Source organism: Mercenaria mercenaria, chromosome 13 (genome assembly GCF_021730395.1).
Source record: "Mercenaria mercenaria strain notata chromosome 13, MADL_Memer_1, whole genome shotgun sequence".
In the NCBI taxonomy this organism is placed as follows: domain Eukaryota; kingdom Metazoa; phylum Mollusca; class Bivalvia; order Venerida; family Veneridae; genus Mercenaria; species Mercenaria mercenaria.
This window is the reverse complement of record NC_069373.1, coordinates 51402690-51419800: the sequence shown is the minus strand read 5'-3', so window position 1 is coordinate 51419800 and position 17111 is coordinate 51402690. Positions and strand designations below refer to the sequence as shown.

General features: G+C 34.2%; 1 protein-coding gene across 1 annotated transcript in view; it reads right to left on the bottom strand.

Moving 5' to 3' along the window:
• The window catches only part of LOC123529151 (inhibitor of growth protein 3-like), a 38416-nt gene extending 28294 nt beyond the window's left edge, over positions 1-10122 (bottom strand). Inside the window, exons 1-4 of the mRNA XM_045309372.2 lie at positions 9968-10122; positions 9796-9867; positions 2516-2622; positions 837-902 (exon numbers count right to left, since the gene is read on the bottom strand). Of these exons, the coding sequence (XP_045165307.1) occupies positions 837-902; positions 2516-2622; positions 9796-9867; positions 9968-9995 (273 nt within the window). The 5' untranslated portion in view covers positions 9996-10122. The remainder of the gene's footprint in view (positions 1-836; positions 903-2515; positions 2623-9795; positions 9868-9967) is intronic.
• Between the last annotated feature and the right edge of the window lie 6989 nt (positions 10123-17111).

Here is a 17111-nt window from a genome sequence, read left to right as displayed (position 1 = left end):
CTTACTCTGAATGCTGATCTTCGACAACTTTGATACAACCATTTTCAAGCGACAAAACAGTCCTTTGATATGCAATGGCATATTCAGCTGCTTTGGATTTTTCCAGGCTGGATCACACTTTGTGCCAGCACCTCGTGGGATCCAGGCCTGACAAAATCAACTGAGCCGTGCCATGAGAAAACCAACATAGTGGCTTTGCGACCAGCATGGATCCAGACCAGCCTGCGCATCCGCTGTTCGCTTTCAAAGCCTATTGGAATTAGAGAAACTGTCAGCGAACAGCATGGATCCTGACCAGACTGCGCGTATACACAGGCTGGTCTGGATCAATGCTGGTCGCAAAGCCACTATGTTGGTTTTCCCATGGCACGGCTCAACTTTAGTTGAATACACCATTGCACATTAAGGTACTATTATAATAACCCTATTTTATATATTTTTTTTGTTGGGTTTAACGTTGCACCGTCGAAATTATAGGCCGTATTGTTATTTTCCAGCATTTTATGGTTGACGAAGATTCCAGGTGCATTATTTCATCACTAGCAGACACCAGTATAGAACCACTGACCTTTCTTGAAGCAAGCTTGGGTGGCTGCCTCACTTAAGAATTTAATGACCCAAGTGATGCTCGAACCCACATAGGTGAGGGGCAAGTGATTTGAAGTCAGCGACCTTAACCATTCAGCCACGAAGGCCCATATATTGTATATTTACAAAACCACTCTTAGCCTGGAACTCCTCTGTCAATTACAAACTATAGCGACTTGCACAAGAAGTATTTCTGACAGTCTGTGATGGCAGACAAATGAATATTCTAAAATGAAAAGATTTCTCACCAGGTCATAGATATGGTTCGCTAGCTGTACCTTTTCATCTGCATCTTCCAAAGTTTTGTAATATTCCTGTAAACAGAAGATATTCACTGTGTTCAAATTTACTATTTTTCTGTAGGGAAAGCTTTGTTTGTTTTGGGTTTAATGCCGTTTTTTAACAGTATTTCAGTTATGTAATGGCAGGCAGTTAACCTAACCAGTGTTCTGGGTTCTGTACCTGTACAAACCTGTCGCCAACTTCCCTAAATAAATCAGGGGTGGAGGATGAATGATTTCAGACACAATGGCTTTATAATCAAATTTTCACATGAACATTCGCTTCCGAGGATCAAACTTAAGACACTGTGATCCGTAGATCTGCGCTCTCCCAATTGAGCTAAGCAGGCAAGCTCTCTGTAGGGACAGCATATTTTTTCATGTTTTAACAGTCACATGCAGGATCCAGGGGGATTCTTCAAAAGTTTTTTACACAAAACAAATGTGTTAATGCTATTCTATCAAAATAATGTGTCAAAAACCTATTAACAAAATGAATACATTGTCCATCAACATCATTACATGTCCATAAAAATTTGCGAGAATGTCAGCACTGTATGTTAACATCATTTCCTTTCAAATTACCCATTATTTGGACCCAATATGTTTACCCTTGACTAAAAAACAGGATGTATTAACAGTGCATCAGAGCTAGAATCTCTCTATCAAAATATGTTTACTTTCCTGTTAAACACCCCTGAAATGACAAAAACAGCAGTTTTATGCTAGAATTATGATCCATTTTATGACAAGAAAATTATTTGTTTACTGTTAAATTTGTAAAATATAGTGCATCAACAAATTATAACCATAGTTTTTTTCGAAAGTGTGGGTGTGAGCCAAAAACTTTTGTCTCCATTCAATGTGAAAGTACCTGGCTGATTCAGATGGTGAGGGTAAACATTATAAAAGGTGGGGTTGTTGAATGACTGCAATTCTTAGAATAACTTTTCTTTTTAATTTTGGTATGATGATTAGACAACAATATCACTGTGCTACTCTATTTTTTTGTGTTGGGTTTAACGCCGTTTTTCAACAGTATTTCAGTCATGTAACGGCGTGCAGTTAACCTAACCAGTGTTCCTGTAGCTGTACCAGTAAAAACCTGTTCTCCACAAGTAACTGCCAACTTCCCCACATGAATCAGAGGTGGAGGACTAATGATTTTAGACACTGTGTCGTTTATCAAATAGTCACGGAGAGAACATACGCCCAGTCCGAGGATCGAACTCACGATCCCGCGATCTGTAGACCAACGCTCTACCTACTGAGCTAAGCGGGCGGGCTGTGCTACTCCATTATATAATCATCAGAAACACAACCAGTAAGTGGTTAACATGAGCTGCTCTCTTTGGTAAATTGGTAGTCAATTAGAATTTTATAACTAGAGACAGACAATGAGTAAGTCCCTAGATATGATGATTTTAAAATTAAGCACAGTAAATTGAATAATATCTTTAATTTTAAATATTAGAAAACAAATGAATAGGAAACTTCACTTGAATATAAATGTTTCTTTTACTGACCAGGCAATAAAAATTTATTGGGCTGCGGCTACAAACTTGGGTCAGTAAGTAAAGTAAAGGGTAAACACGCTCATATGTAATTTCAATTTAGGCCTTAAATAAACAGAAACCCCTTTTTACCTTTTTAATTTTTCCAAACTGTTCTTCTTTCCAATCAGTTTTCACATTTGGCTGTGTACATTTTTTGAAAAACGAATTCACCCTTTCATCCAAACCATCCAATGAATCTGGTCAAATAGAAGTTTTTTATATTATAACACATATATCAGTATATTACACAGGTGATATAAATTTTTTACTTATTTTCAAACATAATATTCATGAGAAGACATATATTTAGGTTACTCAGCGATGAATGCTATGTACAGAATCATCCATAAATTGATGTACACAATACATAAATTACATAATGATGTTTGTGACATACTGGAATATTAAAGTATGCCTAGCCCTTACCCTGCTAAATTTCTATAATGAACTTGTCTGTCTTTCAATTTGGACAGTACCATTAACTGTTAAAAGTGGTGCCAAAATAATACTGGCTGAATGGCGAACAGTGCAGATCATGATCAGACTGCACAGATCATAATCTACACTGGTCGCAAAGGCAGAATCAACAATGTCCAGCATGATAAGGGCTAGTGTGGTAAATAAAAAAATATATATTGATCTATACCCTCTGGCTCTAAGTGTTTCTAAACCCTGCCTAAATCTGGTGGAAAAAGTAAAGACTTTTCATACTTTGTTAAACTTAATTTCAGCTTTTCAGTATATCAATCAAAACAGTAATGTTGATGAAAATTTCTGTCCTTCTGTTTACAAGTCAGAAAAGGGTCAACTTAAAGTTCATTCAGAAGAGTATTTTTCAACTGGAGACTCAACTTTTTTCTGATTCAAGACCTGCTATAATTTTCGTTGTTTTCTTCAAGTTTTTGTATCTCAAAACTCACCCATTCACTTTTGCAACTCTTTAACTCTTCTGGCTCGTAAGTCACTAAATTTAAATCATCCTTTTATTTTCCAAATTAGCACATCCATGCACAATGTACTCGGGATGAGCTTGTCTAATCACTCACTATCAGATCTCTTGGAAGATGTTTTTACAGGTGACTTTAAGTCAGTTTCGAGTCATAAGCTAAATGGTTTTGCATTAAAATTTTATATCTTTTTATACAAACTGATATAAACCACATAATTTAAGACTGCCCTGAAGAGAGTTAGAGCAAGAACTGTCTGAGGTACAGCACATAGTAAACATCATGTACATTTTTTTGTCCCCCCACCTCTTCCCACCCACCCTTGAATTTTTTTTTAATAAATGTCTAGCTATCCTGTAACCAGACCAATAAATATACAGTATATTGTAACTGTCAACTTTAATCGCTACCTAAAAAGAGACTTTCTGAATACATGAATTACACATACGGTATAAAAGCGTTGCAACCCAACAGCTGATTTCCAAAATAATTGTTCAATGTTTGATGACTACCAGTAATTTACCATTATTTCCTGTTTTTATATATTTTTTTGGGGGGGGGGAGTGGAAATCTTGCATCTTGGATCCTATGACACTACAGTCTAACCTGTACTAACGGTCACCTCCGATCAGCGGTCACCTCCGTTCAGCGGCCATTTTATGACGCCCCCGACGGATTTTCCTCTATTTTATCACTTTATTCAGCGGCCACCTGCCGTCCGCGGCCAGCGGCCACCGAAATTGCCTCCCGACCGCCGTATTTGACCCCTTTCAGCGGCCATTTTTCTTCCAAAACCAATTATTTTTAGGCAATAATCGCCGAAGATACCCGATTTTGAGAAGCACGTGGTTGCTAAGTTTCGCGGGACTTCACCACAGGAACGACAAAATGACATGAGCTTCTCAATTAAAACTGATAACCAATCCCCTTTTGTTATGATCAAATGGCCAGTAATTATCGGTAATTAGCGTGTCACACTGTCACCTCGTGTCAATTTTGTTGTTCACAGTTTGACCTCGGTTAAAGATAATACTCGATAACTAATTAGTAGCATAATATTTGTGAATTTTTTATACTTCTGTCATCAAAATACTATTAAATTTATAAGAAATTAATTGTGTTTGAAAAAAAATATAAACCACTCTATCTTTTACGGAACGTAACGGCAATCTTAGATTTAGCGTAGACAATAAGCGCCGAGAGTAGCTTCCCTTACCAAAATGGCGAAAATTGTAAACAAACTTGTTTTGAAGTTGGAAAATTGTCTGTAACAATTTTTGTAGTAAAGAAAACACGCCGGAGTTTTAGATTGCTAAGAAGACCATTCGTATTGCGAAGGCAAATGCACGTCATTGTATCCTGGTAAAATAATAATGGAAAACCCAAAAAGAAACGGGCTTAAAGGCTATAGACTGGTCAGAAGTCTGAAAAATACATATACTGGCTGCACCTCCGGTCAGCGGTCACCTGGCTTTAGCGGCCAAATTGTCTGGTTCCCTTGGCTGGCTGCTTAAGACAGGTTAGACTGTATAGTTCAATACTTTCACTGTTTTAGGAAAGCATTCGAAAAAGTGAGCCAAGAGAAAGTCCCATTTAAAACGCATTAGTTATGGCATATGTGGCAAAACCCTTACATGGATTAAGAGCTTCCTTGACAACCGGCTTCAATCCATAATCCTAAACGGAACAAGCTCAGACTCAGAGACCATACTCTTCCTAGCATACATAAATGATGATCTCACACAAAATATCAAGTCTAAGTCACTTTAAGTGTGTCTTTTTGCAGATGCCACGCAATATACATGACTGTCACCTCTGTTAGAAAATAAAATACCCTCCAAAAAAACTTTAAAACATTAGAAAAGTGGGAGTTGGACTGCCATACAGAATTCCATCCCGCCAGATGTCAAGTTATCCATGTCAGAAGAAGGAAACATCTTATACCCTCAAAATTCTACCTGCATAACACACTACTAGAATCTGTCATCTCAGCAAAGTACCTTGGCTTGGATATCTCAAAGGCAGTGGCTAGGTAGCCGGTTCCAGCTACATAGATAGGTAGCCGGCTCTAAAAATACATACTATATGAACATGTAAGTCAAGGTAGCTGGCTTTAATGCACTGTATTATAAAGGATCATTATATTAGTTAAATAAATTACATTTCTTGTGATTTATCATTTACTATTAATTTTGTGATTTACCTGTTTATTTCGTTTATAATGCAGTTTATTAAAGAGCTGGCTACCTTGACGTACATGTTTATATACGATATGTATATATAGAGCCAGCTACGTAGACCTTTAGTCTAGGAAGCCAGAACCTGCTACATAGACCTTGGGTTTAGTAGCCTGAACCGGCTACCTAACCACTGCTTATCTCAAAAGATCTCTCACTGGACGCCCACATAATTAGACACTTACATGTTCTGTGAGGTCTATGCGTTTTACCCTATCTTTTATGACAATAATAACATCAATAACATTAGCTATATATGTATATATACATTCTTCCGGTAATGTACATGTATAATAACACATCCTGATTAACCGGATTATAAAACTGTATTAAGTTGACGAAAAAATTATATCTCTGCCAAAAACAAACTTGTTTGTCAATTGTAACATTGAGGTAAATTAATTATAAATACCTACATCAATGGACAAGTTTTTAAACTTGTTTCCTGCTTAATTCTGGAAATAAATCGCAAAAGACTTATTTAGAAAAGGAATTGTTTAATTTGACTCAACTTTTTGGAGATTTATTGGATGTCCGCCTACTGGTAAAAATATATGAATAATTTTGGCTGTGATGGTAGCAAAACTGAAAACTGCTTTATTTGATTAAACGCCTAATTTTACACATAGTATATTCACTGGCGTTGTACATTAAATTAAAAAAAAAGAAAGTTCATGATAAATTATATACATAATGGTATCAAACAATTAAACACGACATATTTGACAAAATATGCTATATATATTATAGCATATGCGAAGCAATTTTAAGGTAGCGCATGCGCAGTACATTGTTCATACATGCCATATCTCCCGCCGGGAGACTTTTTCTCCCGTATTTTCAGTGTATCTCCCGGTCTCCCGTCGGGACATGAAAACCTCCCGTAAAAAAAAATCCTCTGTCGAAAAACCGTATCTCGGACCCAATGTAGACCTTTAGAAAATACTTGAAATTCAATATCGAGTAGCCCGGAAATACTCTTCAAATATAATTTTCATAGTTGCTATAATCCCTAGCTTGTTTATCGAGAGATACATGCCTGAGGCATTAATTATCTTACCACCTACTGTCAACATCTGCAAACAATTAACCATTTAATCTTACCCGTAGGCAATTGTAAACATGTGCATGCGAGATTTTAGACTGACTCAATAACATCAAAGCCACTGATCCGTAGTTTTTCAAAACAATATGTAAACCAGTCTTAAAATTACGTCATTTTACCGCCACCTGCCAAAGTGTACTTTCGTTTTCGCTGACCTCAATATTTATCGGGAAACACTCTTTTCCCGTATTTATCGAGCCATCAGAGGATGAGACAGGTTTAAGTGCTAACATCGAGTTTATGTTTCTCAATTTAAATACTTGCACAACATGCAAAAAATCGACAACTACTTAACAAAATTGGCGAGTTAATGTCAGACTACACAGAATTTCGGACAAACATGAATTCGGATAAGTGAATTTTATGAAATAAATTGCAATTCATACTGCCCGAATAATTGACTGCAATTCTTTTGTGATATTGTCATGTTGCAATAATTAATGGGAGAAGAATTCCTAGGTTAAATACATGTAGTTTTAATCTAAATATGGACAATCCAGCAAAAGAACGACTTTCATTTTTGTTTTAACAACTTCATTTATAAAAAGAAATGACTGCCCTTAAAAGACTGTTTTGACATGATATCTCCACAATCTTTTGAGTATTGTATGCTTAAACATGTCAAAAAAATACGCGTACTCACTCCAGATGCAGATCGAAGCATCAACATATAAAGCAAAAACAAAGTTCCTGGTTCAATCTTTCATGGAATTCTGAAATTCCTTGGATTAAGTTAAGTGCTAAGTAATAATCATGCATTCTGTACACAACTGTTGGCTGCACTCATCAATTCAATGTAAAAAAACTTGATGATTTTTCATGAAAACGGCTATTTAGCGCGTAAAAAATGAGCAAATAAAAGTCTCCCTTATTTTTACCCAAATCTCCCTTAAAAAAAGCCCTGCTGAGGCAAATCTCCCTTATTGACCGTCTGAAAATATGGCATGTATGCATTGTTTACATGTGCAACTTCCTGTAAAATTTTCAAGAAGGGCCCACCTGAACTGTCAACAAGACTAGATGATCAAAACTGCGGCAGATTTTTCACAGGTTAGTAAAGTAGGGCGAAATGTGTCCGCGTACTGGTCCGGTCCGTCTAGGTCAACCGAAAAGGCCAATCAAACTCTAGGTTTCCTCCGCAGGAATATAAAGGTCAACTCCCAACCCCTTAAGGAGGTAGGTTACCTTGGTACAAGGGTAAATTCAAATTAGTTGAACCGCAGCATTTTTTTGTATTTCGTGTAATATGAAGTTTTAACTGCTACAATCTCAATTTCGTTTGTCTCTGTCCCTTCAAGTTCAATTTTTATCCAGGTTTGAAGAAACTGACCCTCCAAACGTATTTCATATTGAAAGAAGAAGGAAAATACGGAAATTTAACACTTTTCAGATTATTTTAGTTTCATTGATATCCGTAGAAGTCTGCATAATTGATAATTTTACTAGTATGCACGTTAGCTTTCTAATATAAGCTTAAAATGTATATGTCGCGGGGCTCGTGTTTCCATGGTAACGCATTTTCTCTCATTTTTAAACAACTATGTATAAAAATAGGGGTTTTCGACGGCTTCAGTGTCATTCTGTTAATGACCATCATGGACTATTTGGGTAATATTATTAGCAAAATACCATGCACTTTACATGGTACCCTATTTTTCTTAAAGTTTAAAGTAACCATGGCAACAGAGATGTTTAAAGTAGCTTTTATCATGCTTTTTGTCGCAATTTCTTATAAAAAAATATTGAATAAGATTATCTTTTTAGTTAATGTGGCTTTAAAACATATTATTTCTAAAGTAAGTTACATTTTCATGTTATTTGCATTTATTCAAACACATTTCACAGGTTAGAATACTTACAGCAGTACCCCTCGTATGGTATTTTTCATGAAAAAATCGTTCAACTTGCTGCTACTGTTCTCATGGATATTGTTGAAATGAAAATAAAAAGCCGAAGCTGTGTTTCTTAAATAGATCAGTGTCAACGCTTTTGAATTTTACATTTAGATACATAGGTCACGGGCTTCGTTTCCATGGTAACATCAATTCAATTTAAGAAACCACTATTTTCTACTGAAATTTGAACAATTTTAGATCTTAGTTTTAGTATATAAGTAACAAATTATCAACGGACCCTGAAAAAAAGGTATTACAAATCAAACTGCTAGATTTTTTATTTGAAAATAGCCGTAAAAAGTAACCTTTCACCCAACTATATTCCAAATAACATTGGTTACCATCATCCATTTTCTTACATTCCGCATAACATTTCAATATAACTACATAAAAGAAGCAAAATATTGAATATTATTCTGAGCAAAAGACTCATAAAAAATATTTTAGCAAATAATGGTTATTTGAAAATAGTTAAAATAAAGGAAATGCACAGAATTACGAACTTTCAAGATAAAAGCTATTAATTTTGCGCGGTAACTGACACGTAACGTCATGACGTCAATGACGTCATTTAAAGGCAACATTGTTCTGAAGCGTTTCTGCAGCAATTTATTCATTATTTCTACATTATTAAACCATATAGCATCAGGTCGAAGACAGGTTCATGATTTGTTTTCAGAAAAATGAATATACAAACACATTTAGTTTGTTGTAAACGTCGTCGTAAATCGTCACGTTAGCTTCCGGTTGGACATGCGCACTTATAAATATGAAGGTAACCTACCTCCTTAAGGCCATAGCATATGAGACCCTCGTCTGACCACAGCTGCCATATAGCTCCAAAGTCTGATCAACATACAGACAAATTTTTAACCCAAATAAATCAAGTCCAAAGACAGGCAGCGCATCAATATGGGCTACAAAATCGAATATATCCGGATGCTGCAATGCTTTGATAGTATCCGTTTAGAGACGAAAAAGCTTTGATAGTAAAAATGTAAAATGTCAAAAATGGGCAGAAATGTTGAACGTCAAATGACAACTTCTTCTTCTAATTATTTGGACTTCTTCTGACTGAAGGGAGGTAACTGCTGCAATTTTTTTTTAATCAAAGGGGAGTAATCTTAACTTTCTACAACAAAACACAAAAACATACACCTGTCCTGTGCATACGTAAAATGCTTACTCTGAACTTGCAGGTCCATTTCTCTCATTTCTGTGAGTCGTTCCCTCATCTCCATGGGGAGATTCTCTATCACTGAAAGAAAGAATGAACAAAATTCAAATAAACGTATACACCGATTAAATCTGTCTTCTACACACAACTAATCATATCAAATCAAAAGTGTATCACTTACTCTCTAAATAATCTTCAAGGTACAGCATTTTGGTTGAATTTCTCGGCAAATTTTCTTTTTTTGTGAAATTACAGGTGATTCGATAGTATTTGCAACAACAGTTTTCATTGGCTATTTCCTCTGTCAACACTGACCAGTTTTTACAGATAAATTATTAAATTACTACAAATTACCTTATCTTCTTGCACATATTGAAACTAGTGAGGCTAGGTAATGTCAAAAACTGTTTAAAGTGGTAAAGGTTTGTTAGAAATCGTTGAAAATCCAAATAATTCTTATTTAAGGCTCTATTTAAATGACCAATCAAAACGTTCGTTTCATTACTAAAATAAGAAAATAACGACGCCATTTTCCGACACAATTATACCACGAAGGATAGTTCTTTATATTGAATAAATGAAAGGATAGTTAATATGAAAATAGGCGCTGCCTATCTAACTTGAAAAGCTGGTCATACAGATTCTATCTTCTTTCTGCATACATTTTTCTGTTTTGACAGTAAGCCTGACGGTTTTGCTCTTAAAATTAATGAACAAAGGCAAATATTAAGATACAAGATACAGGATACACGTTTTATTTAAAGTCGGTGTTATATAATAATATAGACAACATTAGCTATGTATAGCCATTGACCGACATAAATAACAAATGTTTATTTAATAACATAATAAAGGTGTACCTATTAAATAGAATTACAACATTAGCAAATCACAGTTTATAAATAGTACATAAATTATACATACAAATTCGTTAAACCTGAAATACATCTGTTAATCTTGGCCTAGGCCTAATTTTATGCTAGTTAACAGCAATTAGAAGTTAAAACACTGAACTGAAAAAGAACACTAATGCGTTTTTAGAAAATGGTTTAAGACATCAAACATAAAATCAGATTTGTTATGGACTGATTAACAGCTGTCAGAAGTCAGTAAAAGAAATATAACTACTTAAGAGCAGACAAATCATGCTACAAGCTGAAAAATATAAGCAAATCAATGAACAACTAAAAGGCAAAGTGTAATATCCGGCCGTCCTTTCTATCCAGTAAAGAATTTAATGAAAAATCCGGCCATGCTGCAGTACCCATTTATTTCTTAATTTATTGATCAAATTTAATAAAATTGGTATCTAATGAAAGCTTAGGTTATGTATTTGCTAGATATAAAACTTAAAATAAGTTTTTATGCTGAGAAAGTACGGAGAATATACATATAATATCGACTCATTTTCTGGCCATACGCTTTCATTTTTTTTAGAATGAAAACTACGGCCGTCCTATTTATTTCTCCAAATAAGATATATATCGCAATAAATGTAATATCATTTGAAAGAATACCTTCTTTACTTTACATATGTGGCATTTGAATGTTAGTATTGCAAATATTAATTAAGTTGTGCGACGTCAAACTTTTATAAATATTACAACTGACTCTATTCCGCAGTACAAAAAAACAAAAATACGGCCATACTTTATAAACTTCTAATTCTTTATAAACCTTATTTATTTTGATGGCACGTGAAAGAGTATGTTACGAAGTTTCTAAAAATGTTAAGTTTGTGGAAATCGATCAATTTCAACAGAAGATATACTTGTTCAAAGATATATGTTTTTCCGCCAGCGTTATTACTGCATGCTGTATATAGCTACGATGACAAGGAACTTCTTATGTTTAAGTCATATTATTATGAATAAAGTTATGTTCTGTTAAAAAAAAAAATCTGTTCTAGTGTTTTCATATATTGAAAATTTAAAGAGCTGTAGTTCTTTATACACGGGTACTAAACAGTGCCTGCGGTACTGACTGTGCCGACGAAGATTGAAGGCACTTCGCTTCCTGTACCGCAGGTACTTCGTCAAACGAACGAGATCGGTGAGTGATTTTTGTCATTTTTGTCATTTTGTTACTGCATGGAGTATTTTTTCAAAAATCGGGGAATGTAGCGGGGTGTAGATGTATCTTATCTACATATCCATGCTAAAATGTGTGGCAAATGAACAATTTCCTAGAAACGTAAGGACAAATAAGTTGGGAATGAAACGTGATTTTTTCACATCAGTGACTGTTTAGACTCGATTTCTTTTCGCTGACCCAAACGATGTCGTCTCTGCCGTCGTAAATTATATTTAGAAATGACATGTGATCTGCTAAAACATAAAATGTGTCCAGAAAATTTTGAATTTGTACGTTATGCCACTTTTGGAAAAGTGCCGCAGGCATATTTACGATGCCGCAGCCCCTTCGAGATGCCGCAGGCACTTTCAAAAAGTATCGGGACATATATTTGGCCGAAACTAGACAAACAGACAAATGGAAGAACAGAGAAACAACATTTCCTTCAAGAAAACGAAAAGAAAAAGGGGTGTTGAATAGTATGCAGTGGAATGCAAGTCAACTGAAGTCAGGTACCCTCATATTGGCGCATTTCAGAAAGCGGTCCGCAGAATAAAAACCCTACTTTCGTTTTCAAGTAAAACAACTCGAAAACAAGCGACTATTAGCATGAAAAGTGTCCTATTTTATGTAAAATTCATTCACGAGTAGAATGATGCCCATTTGGCTCCCGATTTATGCGAAAATGCGCGAAAAAACAGAAAACTTAAGATCTATTTATTAGGGACTTCTTTCGACTACACCCACACCACGGAAGCACATTTTTGACTAAATTACTGCATTATAACCTCTGCCACGAGATAGGTAGGTAGCTGTCACGATACTTCAAGAAATTATCGTGATAAAGCGAAGTTTTCTAATAAGAGTCTCAATAGTCAAAAGTTTCCTGTAAATATTATTGCGATGATTCACATTATAATCTCGATACCATTTGTGTAAGAGCCCATTGTGGACAGCTGACATTTACTAGCTAGACAGTTATTACGGTATAAAATCAGAAACTATATCGATGTTTGAAATTTTCTGTAGTTATTTTAATAGCCTAACGTTTCCTGGAAATATTAAGTGTATCTACAAAAAAAAAAAATATTTTAAAAATGTTTTCAGAAAAAAGGAGAACTTAATAAGTATAGCTCATAAACGATCAAACGGGAGAATTTTAATAGTTTTTACATGTACGTAAAAACCTATTTTATTCCCTGCAAACAAAACTTAAAATAAAAAAAAACATATCGAGCAGCATAGGACGGGCAGAGAAGGCAATTTTCAAAAAGCATAATGTTTTGGAAATACAGTTTGCTTCAACTGACCAGAACAATCGCGTACTATAGTTTAAGATTACCCGCGATGATAAACCGATTGCTAAACTTTTTATATTTGTGAATATAAAATATAGTCGTACGAATGCGATTTATTTGAGATTTGGTTAGTTATGGGCCAAATTTATGAAACTTTTCCAAGTGCCTGCGGCACCTCGAAGGGGCTGCGGCATCGTCAAAATGCCTGCGGCACTTTTCCAAAATTGGCATAACGTACAAATTCAAAATTTTCTGGACACATTTTATGTTTTAGCAGATCACATGTCATTTATAAATATAATTTACGACGGCAGAGACGACATCGTTTGGGTCAGCGAAAAGAAATCGAGTCTAAACAGTCACTGATGTGAAAAAATCACGTTTCATTCCCAACTTATTTGTCCTTACGTTTCTAGGAAATTGATCATTTGCCACAAATTTTAGCATGGATATGTAGATAAGATACATCTACACCCCGCTACATTTCCCGATTTTTGAAAAAAATCTTCTTGAGTAACAAAATGACAAAAATCACTCACCGATCTTGCTCGTTTTGCAAACATTGACGAAGTACCTGCGGTACAGGAAGCGAAGTGCCTTCAATCCTCGTCGGCACAGTCAGTACCGCAGGCACTGTTTAGTACCCGTGTTATAATAGGAGAAACAAACTGAGAAGTATTGTAAATAATAGATAGAACAAAATAAAATGTAAATAATATATAGAAGACTAAGAAGAATCAAGGTAATACAATAATCACCGTATATAATTAACGTAATTTTACTGGCAGTTTGAACATCATTTTAAATAACAGTTTTTTGTAAAAGTATCATGACAATAACTGTTATAGATCTAAGCTCTTTTAATTGTGTCTTATACAGTATTATCACATGATGTTTGGAAATACCGGCAATTATCTCTGTATAATTATCTGTCTTTAACATACTGACTATCAATATATCAAACAACATGCTTTAAAACGGAAGCAGTTGTTAATAAAGATCAAAAGGTATCGTCGTGAAAAACTTTGTTTGTGAACAAAAAAAACTTGTTACAATCAGGTAATATTTTATATATAAATCTGTAAATTCTGTTCCTGTATCTCATTCCATACATGTATCTTCTATAACTTTGCTTGTTGCCATAAATTGTGATATCGAATATTTTGTTGGATATAATTTATTGTGCTAGTGTTAATTTCCTTGATATTAATTGCGTGAAAAAAATTGTTCATAAAGAATTGTGTTGTGTTTGTGCTATTGTGCTTGTGCTGAATAAACGTTATTATGGCTCTCGTGATAGGACATAGCCAGGTCAAGTATATGAGTGAGTACTTGTGGCCAGAGACTTATTCCGTGTTTGCGTATCCGGGAGCTAAAACACAAGAGTTCATGGTCAAGGACTACATATATGAAGTGGCACAGTATTTTTCTGTAAGTGTCTTATTTAAAATATTAATTTATTTTGTACTAAGTGATGAAAATCTAATTACTGATACAACGCATATTTTTCTGATTGACCAGTTAAAAAAAGTTTAGCATAAAACACATTGACATTGACATTGATATATCAAAGAAACCGTTCTTAATATTTGTTAAACTGATTAATTTTTTCTGATATGAAATACCCAAATCCTATAAACTTGTTAGCACCCTTGATTAGGTGTTGATTAATCACCGTCCATCAGAGCGGGTGTCGGCACGTGTTTAGTTGATTGGATTATCACACCAATCATGATACATCATAATACTGTTCCAGTCACTTAATAATAGCTACGTATAATGAAACGATCGGATTTAAAATAAGTTCTTCTTTTTTAATTAGTGATTAAATAATTGAATTATGCACCATGTTATGCCGCAGATATTACCTGTCCTTGTTAAAAAGTAATGTATGTTGCAAATATTTATTAAATTTATAGAACATAATGGAACTGCATAATTCATGCAACTATTGGTAAATTTAGATTTTGTCATCTTTTAAAGGTTGCTCGTTTTCTTTTTTTTTTTTTTATTTCTCTCGGGTCACAATACATGACAACATGAGGTATAACGTAATATTGCTTAAACAGCTGAGACAACAAAAAGGCATAGAAACAAAAATCGGTTTCGTGTACAATAGTAGATAATAAAAACATGATTATTGATAGTTGATATATGATAATCGGGAGAATAGTCTTCAATATTAAGATCAGTTTTAAATAATTTGTAAATTTTACATTTATTTGAGCTGTCTACATCGGAATACCATTTGTTTAAAAATAAATCTGACAATTTTTGCTTAATGGTGGCTGATAACCAGGTGTAATTTACAAAATCATGAGTGTCCTATATATTGTATAATCCGCATTTTATAAAAATATTTCTAACATTTTTAATCCATTCAAACATGCGTATTGGAACAGGATTTGTGTACCTAAAATGACTTAACATAATACTGTAAGACAAACTAGATAATTTTGGATAAACAGATTTAACCAAATAAGCCCAGTATGTAATAATTCTAATTAGTATTTGTTTTTTTGTTTTTATTATACTAAAATTTTCACACACCTTCATTATATTCCCGTATTGATTTTTTACCGTGGCTCGGAATAAAGTTGCACGTGTGGCTATGCACGTGTGGCTATACGTACGTTTTTAGGTAAACTCAAAGTACATTGTACTTAAAATATTTTTTTTCCTTTAGATTACATTGTACATGTTGACTATGTTGTAAATTATTTTCCAAATCGTTTACAGGTAAACTCAAAGTATATTTACTTACAAAAATTTCTTCTAAAATCCACTTCAACTTTTACATTGTATATGTTGACTATATTTAGTTTGACCTTTACTATAATTAGAACAGAACTACATTCAGTTATTTATTTAGAACTAATTTCGGAAAACCAATTTGATCACGAGCGTAGCTGATTCAATATTGTATGTCTCTCCCCCCTTCTAAGAATAACGTACTTTCTTGTTATAGTTATCATATAATTTCTTTCTAAAATTATGAAATTTATATCTATCTTGTTCCAGCACCACTGTCAGTATATTATAAAGACAATGTGTTTTGTTTTATGCCCTCGCTGTATATGTACATGTACCAGGGTTGAAATAAAAGAATAGTTGAGTTGAGTTGAATTGTAAAAACATATTTGTTTGCAGACTATTGCTTTGGTCGTTGGGGCAAATGATGTTGGTAGAAAGACTCCCGATGTAATAGCCGAGGAGATCCAGTGCGTTTGTGAACAGATACACTACAGCTCACCCAGGTATGGTATATACTACACACTTCATATAATTGTCAAAATATTTATGCCATTTTTTGTCGAAATAAATATTATGGAAAATATGCAATATAGTGAAGAAAATACAGAAATTTTAACAATTCCGGTCACGGAAAAAATTAGCTAACATGGCGATTGTTTTGCCTTTCTTGTGATATAAGAATATAAACATATCTAAAACGAAAATTATGAAACATTGATGGTTAATTTCTTTGTGATGGGAAATTTCTTTGGAATTTGGTATTACCCAGGTTACTCAAGATCTCATCTGATTGTGTTTCTAGATTAAGTCCGGATTAATGCCAGTTTCACAAATTTATCTTGTGTCTATAAGTACGCAATTTCTTACACAAACTGAATTTAAAACATACACGTAACTTATTGAATCAATGTTTAGTACATGTATAATAGTCCAGTAAATCTAGCTGGAAAATGCACCTAATCTAGAACTAATTGCAAAAGTTTCATTTTCTACATATTATGGTAGGGAAATATTTATAGTTTCTTGTGTAAAAAATCTCCATCTCTCAGGTCATTGGAAAATGACATTTTGCGGGGCTTTATGAGAGTGTATGTCAGAAAATTGAAAATACGCTATAATAACACTAAATAGTAACTGTTACCAGTTTGATGGTGTTTTCTTGTTTATTTTGTGTCGGGACGATTGCTTTTACATAAAACA